At 44.9% G+C, this 11,667-nt stretch overlaps 1 protein-coding gene across 2 annotated transcripts in view; it reads right to left on the bottom strand.

Annotated features, from left to right (window-relative positions):
- Positions 1 to 4,039: 4,039 nt before the first annotated feature.
- The window catches only part of Spt6 (transcription elongation factor Spt6), a 46,825-nt gene continuing 39,197 nt past the window's right edge, over positions 4,040 to 11,667 (bottom strand). For both annotated transcript variants that reach the window (XM_080270165.1, XM_080270164.1), the window contains exon 13: positions 4,040 to 8,859. In XM_080270165.1, coding sequence (XP_080126291.1) covers positions 5,307 to 8,859 — 3,553 coding nt within the window. In that variant the 3' untranslated portion in view covers positions 4,040 to 5,306. The remainder of the gene's footprint in view (positions 8,860 to 11,667) is intronic.

Below are 11,667 nucleotides of genomic sequence, written 5' to 3'. Positions count from 1 at the left end.
AAAAAAGCACTCAAATTTTTTTTAAGTAACTTTTTGACGAAGATATTTCTTATTGAGGCTAAAATCATATTTTGAAATACCGTAGTTGCTAATTTTTTTTTTTTTTTCAAGAAAACGAAATATATTATGGCAATCTATAATATCAAATATGGGCTCTCTACACCAATCCCATCTGTCATTCGGTCAATATTTACAGGCTCCGGGATCTCTCATGCGGTGGCTTTCCTCCTCACTAACATGATTTTCTCCTGTGTGAGATTATTTTATTGTGCAAATTGTCATGAATGGGCGCCATTTGTTGTCGCGCATTGCGAAGTAATGCCATCTGAATACGCTGTTATCCCTTTGGTTTGGTTGGATGAGGTTTGCTTAATATATAAAACAAAACAAAAAACTTCAAAATCATATCAACCTACACAGGAGACGAACTGATGAAAAGGAGAAAACAGCCGAAATAGAATAGTCGGGAAAGAACATTACAATGTTATCCTAAACCAACAATCAATATTATCTACAACAGAAGAAAAGAAACATGAGAGTCAACAGATTTATTTAGGCACCTAACAAATGAGGGCACTCGTCCAATCATTCATTAATCAGTTTTATTAATCAACGGCACTGTCAAAACCATCCACACTAACTAATTTTGCAAGAACGATGCAGGCATGTATGAACCATTTACATTTATATAGCCGGAAACCTTAAACCATAAAGGGGTACCTACAATTATCACTCGTCCTGTAAGTCCTCATTCATTAGGCACGGAAAACCAAAGATTACTTATTGAAGTGCCCACCCCAACAAGAGACCCCAGTAGGGGTGTCACAACACCCACGCCACGGAGGAGCCACGGCCCGAGTGTCGTAACACCCACTCAAGGGGGAGTGCACGGGGAGACGCATAGGGCGCGCATAAGGCCCAGGAGAGACGGGCCTATATCCTACACGACCTTGCGCCCCTCTTCCCCTCAACACGACCAAGAGCAGGAATGCAGCCCTGGCAGAGTGCAGACTACTCTACAGCCTGGCCAGCCCTCGCCAGGATTGGTGTGGAACTTGTCTTAGTACAGTCCCAGGCAACACCGCGACATCGGCCACCTTCCGCATCGGGAAGGAACAGACAGCAACCATACACTCTTTTGCTGCCACCCCATGCAGGACCGCAGTGATGGCCACCATATGCCCATCGCCTGCAGCCATTCCTGGGAGCAGCACCGTGGTGATGGCCACCATCTGCACCAGGAAGGGGAGAACGGCTACCAAACATCTCCCGGTTGACACCCCAGAGAGGGGCAGAACCGCACTGATGGCCACTGTCCTCACCAGGAAGGGACGGCCACTGTCAGCACCGGGAAAGAAGGGATGGCCACCATATGCCCTTCGTCTGCCACCTCCACAGGGAGCAGGACTGCAGTGAAGGCAATCGTCCGTACCGGGAAGGAAGGGACGGCCACCGTACACCCTTTGCCTGTTGTCTCGGGGGCAAGTGGAACCGCGACGACAGCCACTGTCTGCGTCAGGAAGGAAGGGACAGCCACCGTACGCCCTTTGCCTGCTGTCTCAGGGGCAAGTGGAACTGCGATGACAGCTACTGTCTGCGTTGGGAAGGAGGGGATGGCCACCGTATGTCCCTCATCCACTTCCCTTGTGACTACCCCTACAGAGGAAGTCCCTTGCTCACTTCACCAACCACCCAGAGGCCGAGCGGGACACCCTTCTCTCTCTCTTCCCCACAGGTGCAGTTCCCCAGAGAAGCTGCAGTTGGAGGAGCTCTGGCGAGGTCCTATCATGAGTCTGGGAGTCAGTGCCCTGCAGCAAGCACCCGGGCGACGCCCCCTGCTGTTGGACTCCATGGGGAAGGGATGCCACAGGCAGCTCCTGATGGCAACTGGACCCAGACGAGACCGCAGCCCTCAGACACCCAGGGGCACTCCCAGGACTCTGGGGTATGACCTCCCCAGCCTCACCAGCAGGCAGTCTTCCTCCAGGAGTAGGCAGAGGCAAGCACACCTGCTTGCCCTGTTCAGCCCCAGTCCAGAGGGCCACCTTCCCCACTGAGGCCCCACTAGGGAAGGGCCTCCCTCCACACCGACCAGCAGCCTCCTCCGGACGACCCAGCCCTCGGCAGTAGTCCCCTGCCTTCTGCGGGAGGGCACACCTGATGAGCTACCTCCCACACCCAGGTGACACCTGTAAGCAGCCCAACACCACAGCAGCCCAGGCCAGAGTCAACTAGTCTCTCATTCTGAGATATATTCGACCTGGTGATAGTCCCCTCCACCCCTTCACACACACGAATCGCTGCATCAGCAATGTATGGTATAGAAAGGCTTCGAATCTTCCTGATGATACAAAGAGTGTTGATTTCCAAGTATTATTTAGTCTTATTGCAATCATACTTCAATTGTGTGCATGCTATGAGGCAAGATAATATAATTTGCATGACAGTAGCAGAGGCTTTTTAAGGATTCACAAGTTGGATGTTGGTCCGCGTATTCACCTGCGATACTTAATGTGGGCCTCCATTCAGAAGGGGACCTGTCCTTACCTCAGGTTTGGCTGAGGTGGGCTACACATTACAGTTTCTCACTGTACAAGGGTTTTCAATATGAGAGCTGATTGAAAACATACATATACAATATACACTCCATCGTTGAACCACTTATATTAAATGAGACGTTGAGAATGACAGAGGCAAACTCGCGACCCAAACGAAATTCTTATTTTTATACAAGCATTCTCAGTAGACTTTGCTCTACAATACAGTATGAGAATGGATGGATGCGAGTTCGCCTCTGTCTTCCTAAGGTAAACCACATGAAAAAGCTATGGTGTATTCAGCCAAGGTAACGAGAGAGGGAGTTGGTGTCTGGCTTGGGCTGACAGAGGTGAACTTGCCCGTGGCACTCCTGGCCAGTCACCAGCTTCATCTCTTTCTTGGACCAATCAGCATGTGGGAAGCAGGGCATGCAGAACCACACCACAAAGGAGGCTTTCTGAGGTGCCAAGTTTAAGGGTGGCAGGGTCTTCATTTTTGGCAAAAATTATAAACAAGGCTTTGCCACTGCACCTGACTACGACTTGTCTCACACCAACGAACTCAGCCTTCAAAAGGGAAGGGCCCCAGCTTAAAACCCATCCTTTAACTTAGCTGTGATACCCATGTCTGTCAAGTACCACCAAGCCATACAGACCTCCAAGGAAAAATTTGAAGACCTCAAGGTACTCAGACGATACTTAGGACAGAACCAACATGGATCTTTTAATGATGTCATTGCCAGCCAATCAACTTCACTTGCTGCAGAGGAGGAGGTGGCATCAGATGATGACCAGATCGACTACTAATTACTTATCATACCCTCCTCAGCGCACCAGCTTATTTAGCAGAGCAGATGCATCATCTAGAGTGTCCATCCATCCATCCATCATCCAATCCTACATTGTCCCAGGAGGAGTGTAGGAGCCCGGGGCTAGGCAAGTTGGTCCTGACATTGAAGATGAGAATGACCAGCCTCACTCATCCCTGAGTGGCATAACATGAGCAATAAACCCCAACCACCCCATGGATATAAACCTTCACCAGCTCAATCCGACTGGAGTGCCGTAATTACCCACTAAATCACCAGGTGCCATAACTTGGTTATATGGTTACCACCCAGTGTTGTAAATGGTTTCCTGGTGTACAGGAAACCATTTGGCTTGTCATTCAGTGTAGAGTCATCCATAAGCAGAAGGAAAAGAATGAAGGAAAGAAAGAAAGGCAGAAGAGGGGGTGTACAGTAAAGTCACCCGTACGAAGAAGGATGAGGAAAGAATAAAGTAAAGAAAGACAGAAGAGGAAGGAAGTAAATATGGAGGGAAGAGAGGAAAGGGCAGACACCCAAGAGCAGCACTTCATTAAGTGGACAGTGTCACCTTTGTTTAACATTTATTTATTACCAGCAATGATTTAAAATGTTTTTGGAACAAAAATTTATTATCTCATTAATTTCAATAACATTCATTTCACACCATTGTATTATTAAACATCAGTTTGCACATGAACTATATATATGTTTATTTACCACAAGACATATTCTGCATTAAATGGGCTTTAAAATAAGACCTCATTCAGCAAAATCGACAAATGTACAGCTGATGTGAAGATCTGCATATTGGCAAACTTTAACCGTTTTCTCAAAACTATGTTTCAGTGAGTTCGTCCCAGTCATTCTCAACGCCTCATATGTCATTTCTATACAGAAGCCACTACACCTATGTTGTCCCACCAGGGGAGTGTTACTGTAGTGTCTTTGTTCTAATCTGGTAAAGATCTTTTATTTCTTTCAGCTCGGTTGATTACTAAATGTAGTCACATCAGGGTTGATCTGACTAAGATCAAGGAGACTTCTTCATCTCATAATTATGGCTCATCAAATTTTATGCAAACATGAATTACCGGTTTATATCCAAGGGTTGGTTGGGGATTATTTCTCACATAATGCCACTCAGAGATATGTGAGCCTGGTCACTTTCATCTTAAATGTCAGGACCAACTTGCCTAGCCCCAGGCTCCTATGCTCCTTATGGGGCGACATAGGATTGGCTGATGGATGGATGGATGGATTAATGCTGTAGTCCAGTTAAAAAAAAAAAAAAAAAAAAAATGTATAGTTGTAAACTGAACTTACATGTTGGAAGCTTAGATATTAGTGGATATATCATACAAAGGAAAATTCTTACTTTAAACTGTATTGATCAGATCACAGCAGCTGGTCTAAAGGAGCAGGATAATACAGTAGTCACTGGGAAGCATGATTATGCTACACAATACCCATCCAGACATTTGGTATGCAAATTGCCACCACATAAAGGGTTACTTAAGATATACAGCATATATAAAAAATATTAGTGTTCAAATGACACAATAAAAAAATCTATAAGTAGAGAGAACTATTGCTACTATAACCCTCTCATAACACTGAGGAAAAGCCCAGTAATAAATAAATATAATTTCATAGTATTCATTCAATACACTGAACAAGAATATTCAATGTAAAAACTATAATGCTGAGAAACTTGCAAGAGAGTAATCCTCAACCCCCTGAACCCAGTGATGTCTACTTTAGGTAATTCCTGCTTCTTCCAGATGATTTTACTCAACTTAAAGAAGGCCTCTCGTACTGCAGGGGTTCATGACGACTATACATAACCTCTACAATTCAAAGTCCCCAAAACAGGATAATATTGCCTGGTGACAGCAAGAATGGAATATAAATGACATGCATGGGCTGAAGGGGTTAATACAAAGTACAGCAGTATATGGCATCACTCGTCATAAAGTGGTGTCTGGTCTCCTCCAATGCTCATGTTGGCTGGGGAGTGGATGGTTTTGGGGGTGGAACGAGCGGAGCGTGGAGTGGCACGAGGGTTGTCGTAGTCATGGTAGGGGCGGGGGGTTCGGTCGTCGTAGCGTGGGGTGCGGCGTGATCCATCGTCAGAATACCTGGGGCTGACGGCATAACGCGTGTCCCGGGAGTCCGAATACCGCGGGGTGGTGCGACCTGCGTCATGGTGTCTTGGTGTAGATCTACCCACATCGTGTCCGGTAGTGCCACCCTTGGCCTGTACCCACGCAGCAGCCGCCAACTTCCAGTCCATCTGTTCTGTGCGTCCGGTTACCGTGGGGATGGACCTTGGTGTCTGGTTCATGTGTCCTGAAGACTGACGGTGGGATGGTGTTCGGTTTCCGGAGCTGCCATACAGGGGCGTCTGGGAGCCGCCATACCGAGGTGTTGTTGAGGGTCCAGGGGTGGCATAGGGGGTCATGAAGGGAGTCTGGCCTGATGGGGTGTAAGGAGTATTGGCATAGTTTGAGTACCCTTGAGAGTATGCCCCCGGAGTGTGTGCCCCATAAGGTGTGTTGGTGGCTGCTTGGGACAAGTTGTGAAGCATATGAGGGTTTAGGTTCTGTGCCACCTTCTGGATGGTGGAGGCATCAACACCTATGAGGTTTGGTGTATTGCCACCCATGTATGGTGTGCGTGTGGACATCATGCCTGGTGTGGCACCTGGTACTGCTCGCCGGAAGTTCTGCTTGAACCACTTCAGTAACGCAGCCAAATTTGGATGCTGCATTCTTTGACGGAATTTAAAGCCTTCAGGATTGACTGTCACATATTCGTGGATTACCTTAGTCCTTGGGAGATACGACAGAATGAACTTGCCAGGTAATTCTTTACTCGGTGAGAATATATAAGGTATTGTCTTAGGATTCTTCTTTTTTTCATCCTTCAGATACTCAGCGGCTTTATCTTTATTACCCATGATTGACTCCTTGTAATATTTATATTCTAATATTTGCCGTACATTATTTGCCATGGGTGTGATGTATCTTGCAATAATTTCATCCAAATCTTCAAACTCTTCACTCCCAATCCACAGTTTCTGGCCAAGTGAGAAATCATTCTGCTTGTCCTGTTCCTGTATATCTATGTGCTGACAAATTCCCTCCGTGACCTTCCATGTGGCAGTCAGGTGATCATTTCCTTTACTAGATGGTCTGATGATTACTTCTCCCTGCTCTAAATGCTGCATCACCTTCTCTGCCTCATTATAATCAATGTTCCTGAATGAAGGATGAGCAATCACTCTCTTTTGGTACTGGGTTTTCTTTTTCTCCTTCTTCTTTTTGTCAATGTTCATGTCTTTCTCCTCAGCTTCATAATCGTAGTATGGATCTTTAGGAGGTTTCCACTTGTTGTCTCGGTCCTGCAAATCTGATGTTCTCGATGTGAGCTCCACAGAGAACTTTTCAGGATCAATTTTCATGATTCGACATAAAACGAGGCCGTCTCTCCTGACTCTTTCTGCTGGATTTGTGACTGTCTTATCTGATAAATTTTTAATACCAATAAACCCAGATATCCCATTATCCAGTCGCACTCTAATGCCAATGGCCTGGCCAGGACAATCCCCAGCATCAAAATGACTCCACACTTCACTGAGTTCTGGAAAATCATTCTTGAGACAAAAGGGACACTGCCAGAGGCCTGTGTCTTCATTCCTGACAGGATTGGCATTATCAAGCTGGTCACCACGTGGCTTACGGTGAATGAAATTTGTGACTGACACCTGGACAAGCTTACCAACATAAAAAGTTTCAGGGGATTCGTGAGTTAGTATATTAAAGACCTCTTCTGGTGTTGGTGATCTGAATGGTAATCTGAAATCTTTATATCTGTGGTTTAGCTCATGTCTAATATCATACAGGGTGGTGCTCTTCTTCCCAAAACCTTGGTTTTGTAATTCAGTAGCAAAAGCCTCAAGATCCAGTTCACTAAGTCGTTCTGGTGTTTCTAAGATCTCTTCCAAGGCCTCAGCTGGTTTGCCTTCTTCATCCTCATACTCGAGGGCATCTACAGCCATCTTCCGAGCCCAGTCATAGGCCTCGGGGTGAATTCTCGTTGAGTCTAAGACTTCAATATAGTTATCACTGTCACCTAAAGCATTTGTATCAATCTTGATAAACCCAGCACAGTTGATAAAAACTTTAGGACCCATGTGGAAGTTGACTACCAACTGATTCCTGTTTTCAAGACGCTGATTATTCTGTTTCATGTTCTTAATCAAGAGGTTTGCCTTTCTTGGCCCCAAGCCACAAATGAACTGAACCAAGTTCTGTGTGTATGGGTAAGCAACAGCTCTGTTGAGGTCTACCCCAACTTCATTTGTCCTGTTGACAAATTCAATATACAGTGAGTTAAGCAACTCTGTAGGATTCAACTGGTCTTGTAAAGTGTGGAATTTTATATTGAGCAATTCCTCATCTGTATTACATAATTGTGAGAACTCAACGAGTGGGTCCTGTACACGCCTCCCAACTGAAATGGCTTGACGCAGCAGAGGAGGGTAGTCAAGAAAGTCTGCTTCTCCTTTCTTAGACATTGCATAAACGGCGGAAAGGTTGCTTTCAATTACTTCAACATTGATTTTTGGAAACTGCTCTTGTTCCTCCAGGTCTTTCAGGATCTGGATAAGGTCCTCTTTGACCATCAAAGCTTGACGACTCTCACCACTTACTGCAACCATGTGAGGTTTGCGACGATAAATAAAATCTTGCATTCGCCTGATGTCATTCTCTTTAGCCATGGCATCTCGTTCATTATAAGCATTGCGTCTCTTGAGCAAGTGAGGGAGGCGGATGTATTCACAGCAATCACCATCAATATCAATACAACAACCAAATGCAGCCTGAGACAGATCAGGCACAAATGAAACTGAAAACACTCTGAAGCCTCTGGAAGTATCCCAGTCATCTACATCTTCATCACTGAAATCTCCAGGGTTGTAAGGAGCAATTTTAATCCAGTTATATAATTTGCTGCAACATTGCTCCATTACATGATCCTTGGCTTCTTGAAGTAACCGCTGAGATAATTCCCTTTTCAGGTCTTCCATGATACGTTTGAAGGCAAAAGTAACAGCTCGTCCTCTCAGGTCATTCCAATCTTGCACAACTTGTGAAAATTCATCCCTGTAATACAACTGCTTCATCTCATCCAAAAAACTAGTGGTGGTATTGCCTTCAACTGTGTCAGATAAGCTTATGGTCATGAACTTGTCCTCCACACCACACTTGAGGCGCAAGAACTGGTCCCCCTGGAGATCTGTGACGGGTTTGTCCTTGAGGTATTTCATGGCATACAGTGGGTGGTGTTCATCAATGATCTTCAGTCCCTGAGGGGTCGGCCTGCAACTGATCCTGGCTCGCTCAAAGTACACCTCGCGCACTGTTCGCCTCACCAGCGGCTCACAGGCCAGCTGCCACCCAACCATCCTCACTGCAGCCTCCAACACACGTTCTGCAGTTGGACACATTCTGGAAACAGTAAGTGCACTGTAGTAACTGTAAACACAAATAACATGCACACATCATTTGTTTGTTTATTGGTGGGAATTATACAGAAAAATAAACATGTTGGTAATACCTTTGAAAAGTACGTGTATTTTGTAGAAAACACTACATTAGCTTTAAAAAATTCAGACAAAAATGCCCTGCCATATTTGTCATGACTCATCGTCATGTTTATACTTTCTTTACTTTTATTTTTCTTAAATTTACAAGGGGTAGGCATGCTGCAGTGGCTCTAGGTGTATCAGCATCATTTTTGTCAGTATTTACTTTGCTAAAAAATTTTTTTTTACTCTATTGGATACATTTGGATTAGGAGAAATACACTGAGGTGGTTTGGACATGTGGAGAGAATAGAGAATGAGACTGACTAAGAGGGTGTATGTAGGTGAGGTGGAGGGAGGGAGAGGGAGGGGTAGACCGAGGATGAGGTGGAGGGATGGAGTTGAGAGGTATATGAGGGAGGGGGGGGTGAGTTGGGGGGAGGGGAGTCAAATGGTGGGTGACAGAGTGACTTGGAGGCGTTTTGTCTGCGGCCACCCTTTGCGGGATTAGGGCGTCGGGCTATAGATAGATAGATAGATAGGATACGTTTATGTGAAGCGACAGAATGTGGTGAAAGTTATTGGCGTATCAGATACAGCCAGGATTCTGGGAAGGAAGTAAGGACCAGAAAGAAAGAATATTTTGAAAGCCTGATGAATGGGAATAGAGAGAGCAGAGCTAACTGTAAACATGACTGGTTTTGTGAGTGTGCTGAGAAGGAATGCAGTGCAACAAAACGTGACACTCGCACAGGTGAAGAATGCTGTGAAGCAGCTGAAAAATGGGAATGCAGTTGGGGTTGATGAAGTCTATGCAGAGATGATTAAGTGTAGTGGAGAGAATGGCATGAAGTGCCTGTTGGAGATATGTAAGAAGGCATGGATGAGTGAAACTGTGCCAGCAGAGTGAAAAAAAGGCTGTGATTGTACCCCTGTAAAAAAATAAAGGTAAGCGAAGTGAGTGTAAGAATTGTCGTGGCATAGGTTTACTGAGTGTGGTAAAGAAGGTATATGGAAGAATTATTATACAAAACGTAAGAGAATTATCAGAAGTCCATGTAAGTGATGAATTGGGAGGCTTTAGAAGTGGCAGAGGATGTGTGGCTCAAATATCTGCGTTAAGACAGATAGTGGAAAAGGCTTGTGAGAAGGACTGTAAGGTGTTTGTGGCATTCACGGATCTGGAAAAAGCAAATGACAATGTAGACAGAAAAGGACTGTGGATGGTTTTGCGCATGTACAGTGTAGATGGTAAGCTGCTAGGTGCTGTCAAGAATTTTTATGATGGTAGTGAAGCATGTGTAAGGGTAATTGGGAATCTAAGTGAATGGTTCACGATCAGTGTGGATGTGCGACAAGGCTGCGTGATGTCTCCATGGTTGTTCAATATATATATGGATAGGGTGATGAGAGGAGTAAAAACAGGAGTCATGGAGAGGGGAATGGCACTGGTAATGAATGGTGATGGATGGGATATCTCAAATTTGTTGCATGCTGATGATGCAGTACTACTTGAAATACCGGACATGAACTTGGTAGACTGGTGCAGAGTTTTGTTGATGTCTGTGGGAGTTGAACCTTGAAAGTAAATAATGAAAAGAGTAAAGTGATGGTTACTGAGAGAGAAGGTGACTCCCAGTGTGATGTTACGGTGAATGGAGAGAGACTGGAATTGGTGAGAGTTCAAATACCTGGGTACAGTGATAGAAAAGAGAGGAAAATGTGCAAAGGATGTGGAAAGAAGGGTGACACAAGGAAGGAAAGTTGCTGGTGCTATGAAGGCCTTGATAGGAAAGAGAGGCTTGAATGTTGCAGCTGCATGTGGCTTACATGAAGGTGTGTCAGTGCCAACTTTAACATATGGATGTGAGACTATGGTGTGGCATGGAAATCAAAAAGTTAAGAGTAAGAGCAGTGGAGATGGGGCTGCTGAGGAATGTATGTGGAGTACAGAAAGTGGACAGGATACGAAATATTGTGATTCGTGAAAGGTGTGGAGTGAAGGAGTCCATGGATACTAGAATCGAAGAGTGTGTATTGAGATGGTATGGTCATGTGGAGAGAATGGATAACAAATGAGTGGTGAAAAAGGTATATCTGAGCGAATTTGAAGGAGGGAGGAGACGAGGTAGGCCAAGGAGAAAGTGGAGAGATATGGTGGATGACTGTGTGACGAAGAGAGGTCTTGAAGTCAATGAGACTAGGGAACTGACAAGAGATCGAGTTGGCTGGATGAATGTTGTGAGAATTGCATGATCAGGGATTTGGGACTCCTTTTTAACGTGACTGCATTTGGATTGACTCTACTGGATACATTAATGTAACACTACAGAATGTGGTGATTGTTTTTGGCATATCAGATAAAGCCAGGATTCCAGGGGCTTCAATGATGAGTGAATGCCATGGACTGGCAAATCTTGGCTGTCTGGATGCTGCTACTCTTCACCCTGCCCTAAGGTGGGAATGGAGGTCTGGATGATGATGATGATGATGATGATGATGATGAAATTTTTGCATAAATATCCTTTTAACATAGTGTCTGACAACTAAAGCATTATTTAGTACGATACTACCTGTACAGTGTACTGTACTACCTGTAATACAGGTGGTCCCCGTTTAATGAACAGCTGACTTACGAATTTTCGACTTTACCATCTTGTACTTTCAGTTCGGTATTCAATAAATTACATGAGATTTTCAACAATTTACTATTAACCCTTAAACCGCAGGC

Source organism: Coenobita brevimanus, chromosome 39 (assembly GCF_032717465.1).
Source record: "Coenobita brevimanus isolate Jiangsu-jjx chromosome 39, ASM3271746v2, whole genome shotgun sequence".
NCBI lineage: Eukaryota > Metazoa > Arthropoda > Malacostraca > Decapoda > Coenobitidae > Coenobita > Coenobita brevimanus.
Note: the sequence above shows the minus strand (reverse complement) of the source record. Positions and strands in the feature narration are given on the sequence as shown.